This window comes from Rissa tridactyla, chromosome 8, assembly GCF_028500815.1.
Source record: "Rissa tridactyla isolate bRisTri1 chromosome 8, bRisTri1.patW.cur.20221130, whole genome shotgun sequence".
Lineage (NCBI taxonomy): Eukaryota > Metazoa > Chordata > Aves > Charadriiformes > Laridae > Rissa > Rissa tridactyla.
In genome coordinates this window covers 37,372,136-37,387,335 of record NC_071473.1, presented here as the reverse complement: position 1 = coordinate 37,387,335, position 15,200 = coordinate 37,372,136, and the positions used below count along the sequence as shown (strand labels likewise).

The 15,200-nt window shown below is 34.6% G+C and overlaps 1 protein-coding gene across 1 annotated transcript in view; it reads right to left on the bottom strand.

Annotated features, from left to right (window-relative positions):
- HFM1 (helicase for meiosis 1) overlaps positions 1-15,200 on the bottom strand; it is a 40,937-nt gene that overhangs the window by 15,655 nt on the left and 10,082 nt on the right. The window contains exons 8-20 of the mRNA XM_054212647.1: positions 13,925-14,057; positions 11,395-11,546; positions 10,973-11,050; positions 10,672-10,833; positions 10,030-10,230; positions 9,858-9,946; positions 8,914-8,957; positions 8,721-8,822; positions 6,449-6,594; positions 4,917-5,011; positions 3,985-4,118; positions 3,036-3,083; positions 234-314 (exon numbers count right to left, since the gene is read on the bottom strand). Coding sequence (XP_054068622.1) covers positions 234-314; positions 3,036-3,083; positions 3,985-4,118; positions 4,917-5,011; positions 6,449-6,594; positions 8,721-8,822; positions 8,914-8,957; positions 9,858-9,946; positions 10,030-10,230; positions 10,672-10,833; positions 10,973-11,050; positions 11,395-11,546; positions 13,925-14,057 — 1,465 coding nt within the window. The remainder of the gene's footprint in view (positions 1-233; positions 315-3,035; positions 3,084-3,984; positions 4,119-4,916; positions 5,012-6,448; positions 6,595-8,720; positions 8,823-8,913; positions 8,958-9,857; positions 9,947-10,029; positions 10,231-10,671; positions 10,834-10,972; positions 11,051-11,394; positions 11,547-13,924; positions 14,058-15,200) is intronic.

Here is a 15,200-nt window from a genome sequence, read left to right as displayed (position 1 = left end):
AAATTACCAGCAACAAAAGAGATCTATTCATGGATCAACATTAAGAGAATGAACTTCCATGATTTATTAAAGAAATTTGCTCATATACTCTAGGCAAACAATCTCTTGCTTTCTACTCTCTACTACATTTGTATACTCCTATTAATGGGTCACAAAAATAGTTGTCACCTTTTGTAGTTCACTCCTATCTCAACATCATTTCTGAAAATTAGTTCATTTTAAAACAGTGTTACCTGTTGGTTTGAAATTTTTTGCTTCATCCATCCTGATCAAATCAAAAGATGATAAATCGTTTAAGTTCTTCAAACACAGTTCTGTCGACAATTTGAAAATATATGTATTTTTAGTACATGCAGAAAAACTTAACCTATGTACAAACCAGAAACATCCTCATCAAATTGCAATGAATGTATACCAAAGCAATTCCACTGAACTCAATTAAAGGTTTCAGAATATGATCCTGCTTCTACTAACGCTGGTGGCTAACTTCTGCCTGGGGAAAGCTCACTCAAAGATGTTTGATACAGCACAACCCAAGTCTTTTTCAGTAAAGGAAGAACAGCAAAGTAAAAGAAACTAGATGCATAGAATGTAGGCTGCCATATTCAATTCTGAATGACAGACCACAGTATTTATACAAAAGATTTCTGCTACGGTGTTAACACTTAAATGGTTGAAATGTCAAACATCCACAGGTATTTATGAATACTTCATCAGAACTTTCCACACTGTATCTGGTGCATTTGTATTCAATTCACTAAACCTATTTAGTTGGATATCTGCATGAGAATTACCAAAGTGTTTTGTTTTTCTCTCTTTCAAAACCAAGGTAATTAAAAGACAAATATTATATAAATACAACATTCAGAATATAAAAATAAGTTGGGAAAGCACCCAAAGTGATAGTTCCCATCAACCAGAAATCATTCACATTGCACATGAAATGTATGAAAATATCAACAGCTGTATACATTACTACATTACATTATACAAAATATTTCATGCGTGCAGGGAAAAGGAGCTGGTTTCTGTAAGAACTTTAAGAAAAGGTTGTTTTTAAGATCAGAGCACTTCAAGGAAATATAATCCACACCTAAAAAGCATTTGTAAATGAAGCCTTCTACCCTAGCACTATCTGTAGAGGTGATTTCAAACCATGCCTTCTCCCATAAAAGCTTATTTAGGTAGTAACATGCTTCATTCCCTCCATTCCTTTCAACCTACATTCCAAAAACAGAAGTGTCCTGATCTAAAAGACAGGAAAAGGTAGAAAACAGCTCCTTTTTTTCTCCTCTCTGCAAGTCACAGTCAGCGTCTCTCATATTTGGATGTATATACTAAGTATATTCCTGGAGATGTGTCCTTGAAACCCTCCTACAATAAACAGCCTCAGCATAGTTCCACCAAGCCCAACAACACTCACAAATTTTTCTACGCAATTGTGTAAAATTTAATAAATGTGTAAGTGGAGTCCAAGTATTGGCTCTACAAATTTCAGGGCATATATCAGTCTATGTTTTCATGTACTAGGCCCCCTCCAGATATTTAAGTTCCAAGTGGTCTAGTACACAAATATACAGAATTATGACGGACATGAGGACTTTCACTGAAGAGAGAAAACTGCATTTGTAGATTTGCAGAATTCCATTTACAATCTTAGCAAGTAGTCTTTTATTAATATATTTATTTTGAATCTACTAGAAAACTTAGATTTAAATCAATAAATAATTTGTATGCTATTTCCATATTTAAAGGTGAGAGGCACTGATTCCGAAAATACTCAGTCAGCTTTATGTTTTCTAATGGCACTGGCAAAAAAAGCCTCTTAAAAGTAGTCTTACAGTAATTTTTACAGTATTACAGGGAAAACACAGTGCTGCTTATTTTTTCTTTTTTGGTATCTGTAAAGTTGGGTGCCTCATTCTCCTGTAACTGCTCACTTGAAGAGCAAGTGCAATTTCTTAATTATGCAACTGCATTCCCTTAGTCTTTTGCTATTATGTATTTGCTATTCATATGAAAATTTTAAAACTAAATTTGGAATTAAGATAATGAAATAATTCTTAAGATGACCTACTGAATCCATACATCTAAGATATGGCTGATTTTGTATGGAATGTTTAATGCACAGAAATCTTTGAAAGACTGACAGTCTTCCCTTGACACACCTAAGCAAAATGAGTAATTCAATGCACAAGGGCCAAACTTCAGGTTATCAAGCAAATAGTACACTAGAACATACACCTTCAAAGCAAAATGTCATGGTCAGAGAGTGGACTTCTTAGATCATACCAGTCCAGATTTCTGAATAGCAAACCTACACAATGTAAGTACTGTGACTTACCTGTACAAAAATATGGAATTTAAAATTTGCTCCTATCTTCCAATTCACTGAGTCCACCACTGGACAAGATCTACCACACTCTGGAGTTCTCCAAAATTCCTTTTTTGCATTATTTATGCATTTTTGAATGACCAGTGCAAAAATATCCATCATAAAAAAATGCGTTCTCTCTCTTCACCTGCTCTTTATTATTGCTGCCTAACGTGCTATAATTATGCAATCTTAAAACTGTTTCTGAACAAGGTGAAGATCTTTACATTTTACATCCTTTGTTTTCAAGGCTAAATTTATGATGAAGGGAAGATGACAATTTCTGAAAAGGGCTTTTTTGAACATACAGTAACTGAAATTAATGAAAGCAAATGAGATCAATCAAAAGAAAAATATGAAGAATGACAAGCAATCAAAATTAAAGTGCTCTGCTCCATATTTCTGAGTACATATGTGGAGATGAGGTAGGTAAAGGCATTTAATTTTTTTCCTCTATACAATAAAAGCTTTTCTACCAGTCAAAATGTACTGATAAGTGTTTCAAAAGTATTAATAATTAAATAAAATCAACAGCATAACACAGTAAATTACATTTGTTCTGTGAATGGATCTATTGAAATTAATGGACATGTATAATAAACATGGCTGAACCTGCTCTAAGACATAACATTTTACTGAAAAGAGCTTAAAAGCTAATTACCTTGCAGTTTTGCTTCAATTCCAATTTTATCCAATCCAGGTGAAAAACCTTCATGAAAAGACATAAGGCTTTTTAACCTAATACAATGATATACTTCCTCCTCGCTATCACTACCTATCAAAACTGGTTTGCTGATTTTTGGGAGCCAGACAAATGCCCCAAAGTGAAAAATTTGTAAATATTTATTATACTGGAAACAAGTGAAAAGCCCTACATAGTTTAATACGTGTCTATTAGAACAGATGTGCAAAAGTAAAAGCTGCAGATATGTAAAATATCAGAGTCCTAAAAGTTGCAGAAGTGCCAGTGAGCAACTTCACATGTAAAGTTTTCCTATTTTAGAATACAGGAAGCCACCTAGTTTGTAACACCCATTCAAGTACTAGATGTGCTATGTTCCAGTCCCATCTATAAGTCCTTAAATAAAAATTCTCTCTAGAAAGCGCCCAATGACTTCCAAATCAGGTGTAGAGCAAGTGGCCAGGAAAAAACAATATGGTCAGGGCTGGAGACCAAGAGGCTGTTCCAGACAAGACAAATTGAAGACACCAGCATTAAGATTATTGAAATTTTGGTTTAAAAAAACCTTTGAAATATTAGGCAATTTTTTTTTCTTAGCAGCAGATTACATATTCAGTGCTGAAAAGTACATTATGGCTTGATACTGCATTAATACATGATCCAGTGTATTAAGATCAAAAGAAATAGACCATTATGAAGCTATACATGCCTTCTTCATAGTTTTAAAGTGTCATACCATGCTGAAACTCCTATTACTTATATTAAAGCAACTGAAACTGTTGTTCCTAAAAATGTTACAGGCCATAATACATATCTCGTTTTCAACCCCTTATGAAATAAGTCCTTAAGAAAAAGAAAGAAACAAATAATATGGATCTAAGACATCCTAGTATCATAATTTAGATCAATTAAAAAAACCCCAACAAACCATAATGAGTTGGATTTTTTAAGGCTCTGATGTACAAGAATGTTGATCGTATCCATTCCAAAGCTACAGTGACATCTGTGACAGTATGTAGCACTATTTCTGCATTTAAGTGCTCAACAAGATGCCTGTGTAAGCTAGCAAAGAAAAAAAAAAAAAAGGAAAAGGTAAGTACATTTACCAATTAGTAGTACAAAAAGAGCTAAAACTATTTTTTTTGGGAAACAAAACAAACCACTCCCCCCAAACCACAACAATTTTCTGGTTTTTTTTTTTTTTTTTTTTAATTATCAACTGTTCACTTTAATCAGTGAAATTAATAGAAAAGAGTAAAGACCATGTAAATAATCAACAATGTACTTTGTTTATTATGGCTTAATGTAAGCAAAAATAAAAAAACTCTCTCAGCTGTGAAGTTTCACAATTATTTAGAAAACAAAGCAACAGCACAGTGTTGATATTTGAAAAATTAAACCCTAACAAAATTACATGAGCAAAATTTCCTGGTTTACACTGCAGCATCTTAACTTTCCTATATATTTCTCTTGATAACCTGTTCATATCAAGTGAATTCTGTAGTCTGGTATTTTCCAGACTCTATCAACGAAATACCATGTCTCTACACGACCTGGGTTCATTTCTTGTTTTTTGTCTTTGCAACATGTACTGTTTCAGTTTCTTCAGTTTTCCAGCAGGAATCTACAACTATTTTTTTTTTTTGTTAAGTTTAATATGTTCTAAAGATGCTTTTATCTGACAAAACAGAGGCTGTTAACTTCTGAATCAACAGCTTGATTTGATTGTCCTTAAAACGTTCTTAAATTTCTTCTAAACAGACCAATGTAACACCCCAAAATCCACCTGAAAAAATGCATTCTGTAGAAACCATGAAACATTGCTACCATCTATATAGTCTTATTAAAAATAATTGTTACCTGCTCTCTATTATATCAGCACCATTTAACATCTGTATATACTTCTCCCTTGTACTCCAACGAGTCATAATAACTGCTGTAGCTGTAGTGTCAAACTGAAAAATAAAACCACAAACAAAAACTGCTCTCTAGCTTTTAGCAAAAAAAAAATACAGTTGAATATGCATCACATATCTGCTGAAATGACTAAAACTTTTTTCTTAAAATCCATGTTGAAATGGCTGTTGAATGCGAAGGCCTCTCTAACTTAAAGGCAAGTTCTAACTCATTTGGGTAGCAAGCAGGACTTGGGATTCCAGCCATTGCTGGCAGGCAGGACAGCACACCGGCCTGTACGTGCTAATGTACGTGTAAGAGACATGTCACAAACGCCACAGACATGAACTGTTATTGACATCCCTACAAGATCCACAGTTGAGGAAAGGACTCCTAACCACAACCACAGAAATAACTTATTGACACGAATTCTCATTAGTAATCCCCAAACATTAGAAAGTCTTAAATGAACAGTCAAGTCTTTTATAGTAATTTTTTTATAATCTTTATCATCTACTCTCAAGACAAGACACCTCACTTAGATTGTTTTGGTTTTTAATGGAAAAATACTGTTAGACTAATAATTTGTTAGGTTTTGTATGAGAAGCTTCCTGACTTTTGCATTATTTAGATCAGATTAGAGTACGTAATAGTGAAAGACAGATGTTGGTAAATATTTCAGGTCTTGTGGCTTAGGATTCTGAGTCACAACTTTAAAAATCTTACTGAATTACAAAACAAGTTTAGATCTTAGGTCCAGATAAAAATACTGTCATGTACACAACATACCACAGTGGCTAATATAAGCAGCCTCTGCAGACAGATGTGGGGTAAGCTACCTCCTGTATTAGGCTTTATCTGTACTTCTAAAAATTAAAAGACTTAAAAGTGTAAGATTTAACATAAATGATTCTGAGACTTTAAAGAGGTATAATTAAAATAACCATTTTTAAACACCCCACACTTCCTTTTTACAACCAAAGCAATGTCTAAAACCTTTCTAAAATACAGCATACTTGGCATCAGCAACCTCTTGTGGAAGCAAAATGAATTATAGCTTTTTGAAGGCAATGTTTCTGACCCTCCCCCTCTACTCCACTTCTAACTTAATTAGATGTTTTCTTGTTCTGATGTTAGGAGAACAAAAGCACATTGCTGTCTATACTATTCAATATTCCAGAATTTTTATCATGCAATTTATAAGTTGTGTGTCAGCTTCCTGCTTTTTCTCTAATCCCTATTCAATACGTAACCCAAATGTAATCTTTAGATCTTTTCTGACAGCAAGGTGAAGCAGTACTTTTTAGAGGGCAATACAAAACCAAACAGATTTCTTTCTCAATTAAGAAGTTACCCAGGAGTAATTTAACTATTCATAACAACCCTTGCAAAACCAAATGCTGCAGTAAAGTTGTTGGCATTGTAGTTTCTTTGCCAAGAATAGTTTCCACTGATCTGCCTATAGATAAAATCATTATAATACAGCATTAACTTACTTGAGGCCTTCCTGCTCTCCCAATCATTTGCAGAATATCAGTTTCACTGTACTCTTGGAACACTCCTCCAACATAGTGCATTGTGGATTTTATAACCACTAGATGTGCAGGTAGATTGACTCCCATAGCTAACGTGCTAGTAGTAACTACATCAGATTAAAATATATTGATTACAAGATGAACACCATTGAAATGTCTGGCAGACATGAAACAAGCAGCAAATAAGTGACTAACTCTTGATTCCTAGGAGCTCTTATTTTCTAGTGAAGTCAGTAAGCATTCTGCATCTCAAAGAATTAGACGTAGATTACAGACATGTATTTGCATAACAATTTCTCTGTATCTGGTCATCAGCATTCATTTATTATCAAGTATTATTTAAGAAATTACATCCCAGTTATTTTTATTTAAACATTCCTTAGCATTTGGAGATAATCCATAATCCAATCCGTCTTCAACATAACACACACACACACACATAGAAGAAACATTATTCATATTTCTTCATGGATAGATGTTTGAATACAGCTATGACTTCATCTTGCTTTGTGGTGATCAATATCTTTAAGATCTATTTTTTTTTAAGTAATCAGTCGTTAGCATTGTTTATATCCACGGTACCAAACCAGAATCCCCACCAATACTATCACAATACTTTACCAATACACACTCTCGCATGGAAAACACCAGTCAAGTTTGTGGCAAATTATCTCACACTCATGTTTTCTAATGCTTTCTCAAACAAATTTATGGGGTGGCCAGAAATGAACATGGAAAGCCAGCTACACACACCAACTGATATAATTATTCCACTAGGAAAACAAAGTATTAATTAATTTTCCAATCCTTTTTTGAAATGAAATGAGAACTAAAATTAGAAATTATAGGTGCATCAGGAAAGAGGAATATGATCTAAACTATTGGCATAACCACACCATCTTGTGAGAATATTATTATTTTTTATATTGTTATGGTATGTAAAATAGGAAATTTGTCAAAGCAAAATGACCTAACCATAAAAAAGTTGCCAAGAAAGGTTACTAGTGCAATCAGAGCTTCAGTCCATGTATGTGCAAATGTATATATATACACACACGTATACACATACGCTGTGAGTATATGTACACTCTATTTCAAGACCAAAGAATTTTTCCCCTTTGCAGTATCTGTGAAAGGTGTGTTAAAACCCTACCCCACATCATGCTCACAGGCATATGAAGTGGAATACACTCCATACTCTTTCAGTTTCCCCTCAGTCATAGAAACATAATTCTACTATCTCAGACAATTCTGAAATATTCATACAAACCAACTTTGCATTCTTTCAGTGACAGTCCACTGAAATGCATGTTTGCATTGTGCTCAGCTGTGGCACAGGGTTTCGAAGTTATTTTTGCAAAGAGCAATTATAAAACCACAGTCTCCTGAGATTTCAGAAATGGCACTGCAGTTGGCAAAGCCATACGAAGTGCACCAGGCAGCCACAGTACAGTAGACTGCAGAGATGCAGAGACTTTTTAATACCATGGACATTGCAACTCTAGCAAGGTCGCCAGATCACAGTCAAGGTATCTACCTTGAATTTTCATAGTGGGTCATGACCATTGTACAGGAAAGAAAAAAAAATCCATTAATCTTTCAGTGTTGTACATGAACCACACAGGCATTTCCCCATAGAGTCGGAATCTTTTTTACAAAAAAAAAAAAAAAAAAAAAAAAAAAAAAAAAAAGCGTCTGGATGAGGTGAGACCATCACTTCTCAAGGAGATACCATCTCATTTCAGGTAACAGCAGATGGAGTATTTCTTAGGAATGTCCCCATCAGTCAAAACACCTTGTGCGGGAGTTTAAAAATAGTATCCTGCCCATCTAAGAAGCACTGCTGTAAAAGATCACCCTCAGGGAAGCCACTGCTGCAAAGGACACAAAGAAAACATCATGTGAACTTTAAGGAAAGACACGCTAGCAGAGAGTTCCACCTCAACAGGATGGCTCAGTGGCGTGAAAAGGAAATGGACATGGCCAGACATATGAGGGAGGATGACCTCCGTGTGTGCTAAGAATAAAAGTTCTGTGGTCTTTAGTAACAGCGTGTATGTATACCCACAAGGTAAAAGTGCATGCGAAACACAAACACATCTTTATCTGGATTTCACAAAGCAATTCCGAAGGTTAAACAAACTACAGAATCATAAAATATTACCACTTCCAAACTGCAATCTTCTCAGGACACGTTAACAACATTTTGACTTCCAAAGTTAAATTTACTTACAAAGTACCGGTAAGTCTCCTACAGCAAAAGCTCCTTCAATTATTTTTCTGTCAGATATCTCCATACCGGCATGATGATAAGCCACGCCATACATTAAAAGATCTGATAATGAAATAATTATATCCATCACTTGACTAAGTTTATTCAAGCAAGTATTCATTCACAGAGCAGAGAAGCAGCAGGTTACATTTACCTCTCAATTTGGAATCTTTCAATGAATTTGCAGATCTCTGTAATCTATGCAACACACAAAAAGATAAAAATGAATACTTCAAAATCACAAAACAGATTCACTAGTGTAAGTAGAGTATACAAAGATGAAAGTATGTTCTTAAAAGGCAAAAATAAAGCTTCACGTGAAATGAGATACACTATTACCCCAAAGACTTTACGATGTATTCCCTGAATTGTACATTTTTTACATACTTTCCCATAGTTCTACTGCATTTGTGCTTTTTACGGATGTCCTTAGTTTTCAAATACATGTTAGGCTATCAAAAGGACATAGTCTTAAAATAACTTTATAAATACACATTCTTTGGACAGCTTCAACCACCACCTTTCCCATCTTCGCAAAGGCAGCTGTAGCAGCTTTCCAGCCCAGTCACCTTTCCAAGTCACGACCTACAATCTAGATGTGTTGATCGCATAAGGCAAAGAAGACCATGTTTAAGGTCCAAAATCAGGAAATAGTTTCTGCAGCTGCCACGACAAGGCAACCCTGAAGTAAATAATAATTAATATGGGTCAGGGTTGTATTTAATAAAGAAATCTGATAACGGAAAAGAGTTTTTACAGCTTCACTTAAAACACGAGTAAGATAACACCAAATTCAACTATTCATATGCTTGATCTTTGCACTATGAGGCCGTATAAGTCCACGGGAATTAACATTTATATGTTAAGAAAGCAGCTTTTACAAACAACTTAATGTGAAAAGTACCCTAAAAATCTGAGAAGCAAGTAAAACTTCCCAAGAGGAGTGCCAATTTACCAAAAAGAACATCGGCTGTGATGATGACTTCATTGCAGACATTCCTCTGCTAGCAACTTTATTAGCTCAATAGCTTTCTTCACAGATGTCACAGGTTTACCAAAACACAAAAACACATATTAACAACTCAAATATAAAAATACCTTTGTTTCTGTTCAATACTCAGTAGAAATTTAGCATCTTTTGCAAGAACAGAAGCAGCCTGCTGTACTCCTTTTCTTGTGGCACAAAACTATAAATGAGAAAAGATTTTTTTGAATCAACACTTTTAAGAAAGAAACAATTTCAAATGTGATGAAAAAAAAGCTGTTGTACCACAAGTGCTGGTTTTTGTTCCGAGTATGTCTGTATAATACCAGCTATCTTGTAGTTAAGAGTTAAGTCAAATTTGAATTCTGTCTGATTGTCACTGCAAGGAAAACCAAGAACAATTTTGCGTAGCTTCACTGGTCGTTGATCGTCATCTATTTTCAGACATACAGCAGGCATCTTAGTATCTGAAAGCCATTCTGCAATCTTTAAAAAAGAAGAAATAGAATGGAAATTATAAATTCCTGCTTTTAACCACTCTCTGCTCTAACATAATAATTAATTTATCTTTTGTCACATGTAAACTATTAACACATTTGACATTGCTTTTCGCATTAAGATCACAGGTGAAGTTCTGCTTTCTACAGGACCAATATAATTCAGACTGAAATATCAAGTCTGTATTAATTTTTACTTAAGAGAGAAAAAAATCATGAACAGAAATCTAAAAATGAAGTATGTCCATACTTGGCTGATAGTTACGTATGATTGTAGGTCATTTTTTACATTAACATCAACTTCACAGCTGTCTTCAGCTGACAGCTTCAAAATGACAACTTTGTTATCAATCTGAATTTATAACTCCAGGTAAATTTTATAAAAATACAACTACATTAATTAAAATACAAGTTAAAATGTAACTCTTACATCTTCAGCATTTGGGATTGTTGCAGAAACAGCTACAAATCTCAAGGGAGGAACAGCTTCATGATTCTCTGAAAGACGCCAAAGAGAAGACTGAACAGTCTTCATTCGACTGACTACAACTTCTAATGTTGCACCACGGCTTTCATCCTTTATAACATGCACCTATTGGGAATTTTAGGAAGATCTGCTAAATATTTCTCCAGTTACAATCTATACATGTGTTAAATAAGTCTTATATTTTCTAAGTTTCCTTTTACCTTCAAGAACAAAACCAGTGCATATAAACCATTAATTTTCTTACCTCATCAATGAGAAACAGTCGTACAAGCTGGACTATAGAGTTGTCTCTCCACCTTCTCGTCATGCTATCCCATTTTTCCTAGGGAAAAAAACAACACAACAAAAGAACAGAAGGTGGAAGATGTTTTAAAGGCCAACATATGCCAAAAGCAGAGTACGGGCAGACATGCCTAAACTTTAATAAATCTTTAAGTAAAATCAGTTAAATTAATTCATGCTAATGTCATGTATGTGTCATCTGGCACATTATTACTAATTGTTGTTTATATGAACTAATACTATGCACAGCAGTGTGCAGGCAAGCATAAGGATCATAAAATTACTACTTACTACAAAAAAGGAGCAGCCCTAGTAACGTACAACTAGCAGACTACTAATGTCTGCCTATTCGAGGTTTTTGTAAGAATTGGGATCAAAACCTACAGGAGTAGTGACAATAATGTCAGCGTGATGTATTTCAAATAAATCATCCATCACCGTATCTCCTGTCAGTTCCTTGCAGCTGAGTCCTATAGGTCCAAATTTTTCTTTCCAATCATCAAAACGCTGACTGCATAAAGCTTTTATTGGAGCCACTAAAAATAACACAAAATAATCAGAGTTATATCAGGAAAACCAAATATTCAACTGTATTGATAAAGGTGCTAAATACATACATTTTAAAGATGTCTTCTTGAATTTAATTTCCCTAATTATCAGCTTTGCTCCCAGAACCATAAAATCTGTAACTGCTATTATTATCCCTATTATTCTGTTCCATGAGCACAGATCAATGTTGAGCTTTGGCCCCCAGTCCTTCCCCACCAGCAATCAGAAACAGAACCCTTTAATTAAGGTTATTTATGCCCTCTTTTAATCTGTTTTTTTCCTCAACCCCACATGGAAACAATCATTCAGGAGAAAAAAAACCACAGGAAATACATCTTTTCTAATGGAAGATCAAACAAATACCAGCCTTTTTCCCCGTTCAGAATGATTTGAACACTCTGTATTCAGAGAGAAAAGGCGTTATAAATGAGAAACTATGCACGATCAAGAGACAGAATACCAGAAGAAATCAAAATCTATCATCTAAACCAAATGTACAGTTAAGTGTAGTCAGGGTCATACTGAGCAGCTAACACAGCAGGTAGTAGTTCTGATGCTGGTCCTCATGAACAGACTCCTAAACCAATCTATTTCTTCATATTTTTTTTTTTCTTTCCTGAGGATACATGCTATACTTTTGGAGATGGAAGCTGATTTCTAGAAATCAAAAGTAATTCTCTACAAGGACTGACACTAGCAACATATGTAAGTCTATAGTGGATGGGTAATCTATATGTAAAATGCAGTGATTTAAGTGAAAGAAGTAGTGATCTACACACGATCTGAAACCAGTAGTAATAAAACAAACTTTGCAGCAATTACATTCTAGGCTAGAGCCACTGGAACATGAACCATTTCTGCATATCAGCTGACAACCGATTCCTACAATTAAGAGATATAAAAGAACCAGTTTCTGCTTCAGAAAGAGGTGTAAAATCCCATAAGCGTATCAGTGGCCTATAAAGCAGGGGATATCACTAGCTCCAGAAAACTGATTAAGCTACCAGCAAGTAACTCACAAAATTACTAACGTAATAATCTTTCACTATGCAAGAATGCAAGAAGCCAACGATTACTCCCGGAACTTCATTTGCTAATCCTTAGCATGTGTTAAAGCTACTGGGAAACAACACCAGTTCAGACAACTACTGCAAACTAACTCACATACATTGGGCCACTGATGAACCAGGTACCAGAGCACACTCCGGCAGTACGTAATCTAATTAACACCTCTGTTCAAGCATTTGGAAAACTGACAGATCTCCTTCTCCATCGCTGTTGAACCTGGAAAGGTCAGCAGAACTAATTCCACCAGCAAGTAACTGCTTCCTTACTCAAAGTTCCAACCAGCCAATTTGCATCAATTCTACCAAGACAATCAAAACCATTATAGTACGCTGAAATGCTTCACCTTGATCTGCTGGCAGACAAACTATAATACACACCTGTTTATATAAGATCCGTTTACAATACACAGTTAACTCGAAATCAACACTAGCTTTATTGTAAGAATTTGAACACATTGGAATTTGAAAAAAAAAATAGGTCGAAACTTTTGTAAAGATAAAGTTTTACCATTAATAGCAAAACTGACAAATATATCACTGTATGAATTACTTAAAAGTAGGACAAGACCACCAATTTAATCTGATTTACAGGATATGAGCTCAGTTCTCCAGGAAGGAAAGAAAAAAAGTGTAATTGTTTTGACTATTTTCAAGTATTTTCATTAGTTCCTATATAGATCAATTAAACTCCCAAAGACCACAGCTCTGTTCCCTCTGAACTAGTAGAGAGAAAGCAACAGTTAGCATGAAACATTGCCAAGTAAGTGAATATTGGAAAATTTGTTCCTCATCTCAGAGCAACAGACAGGCATAAAAAAAGATACTGCATCATTTCTGGCTCTGCCACTAAGTATTTGTTTTAGTTTCCTTTGCTTCCTTCTTCCCTTTTTGCGTACGTTTTGCCTTCTTAGAAGACAAACTGTTTACAAGAATTTTTTTTTATTTGTATAGGCAATCCTGAACACTATAATTACACACTGCTGTTAAATACTAATAATAGTTACAATGTCATCACAAATAAACCCTAAAAGAAACAACTTTTTAAAAAAAGAGGTAGGTCACAATTTCCTAACGTATTTAATTTCATTGTCATTAAAGCACTCACTCCAGATCTTCACATTTACAGAACTGCTGTTTTTTGTTTGTTTGTTGGTTTTTTTTGTTTTTTTTTTTGGTGTGTGTGTGGGGTTTTTTTGGGTTTTTTTTTTTTTTTTTTTTTTTTTTTTTTTTTTTTTTTTTTTTACAGAACACATTTTCTACTGCTGTCACCAAAATGTTTAAAGCTGCATAATACTTACTGTAAACAACTTTAATATTTAACCAAGGCAGTGGGGCTTTCATGAGTAATCTGGTAATAGCTAGCTCGAACATTACTGTTTTTCCAGAGCCAGTCGGAGCACAAATCACAAAATTCCTATCTGTATAAAGAAGCTAGGAAAGAATTGCAAAGTAGTAAATACAGCACAGCTATCCATTGTACCTATTCATACATTCCAAGAGCATTGTCTAGGGAAAAATGACACAAGAAAATTATTATTACATTGATATACGTAGTCCTCTAAAAAATTTTGTTAGATGTGAAGTTTAAGTTACAGCAAAAGAAAGAACATCTTCTGCTATGCATCTGCTACAGAAATGTAAATGAGATACTGTTCATCAAAGGTTATTATGTAATGAAGTCTACCATTCTGCAACAAACACAAAAAAACCCAGTATCTAGCCTTAGATGACATTAATACAGAACCACTGCCAATGTCCAATGACAACCAAATATAGGCTCATCAGAAAGAGGTATTTTTGTGCTCAAATTCAAAGTGCAATTTGTTTTCCTTCTGTAATTCAATCTGCATTCAAAATTCCAGCATTGTTGAATATATATAATTTTAACAGAATATTAAGTTTTCAGTAATGATGAAAGCAGGTTTTGTATGACTATGCTTCCTTCACATTCTATCCTCCACCATCTTAGAAGCCAGGCATGTCCATGTCAGGTTCCCTCATTTTCCTCTGACTGGGCTGACTCTACCCTCCTTCTTCCTCCACAGTGTCACTCACTCATCCTCCTTCCAAGCAGCACCTCTGTGCAGCTTCATTTCCTTCCTTCCCTCCCAACTCCTCATGGATTCTACTACTCTCTTCCTTTTTTCCTTCCTTTCTGTCTGTTAATTCTCTAAAACTACTCTATGACTGTTAGGAGTTCACAAGGATGAATGGGAATCACCTAGTACTTGATTTATAAATAACTGTAGCAATGACTGACACTTGACAGTACTGCTGAACAGTTGCAGGAATTAGCTGTGCTTTTCATCTACCATTCCCAGTTTTCCAATGCTCACAAAAATCAATGAAGTATGAATGCTGTATGAATACAAAATTTTCCCTGATTTTTGTTAAATAATCCTTTGCAATGTTTACTGTGAGTCAATCAGAGAAATTCTACTAAGTTGAACGCTTATAACTCATTTCTTGGAACCACGGAGTTGCTACCAAGTTGAATTTTGCAAGCTTAACCAATTAAAAAACCCCACACAAGACAATTATCTTTTTAATACGCCTATTTCTCTTAATTTTTTT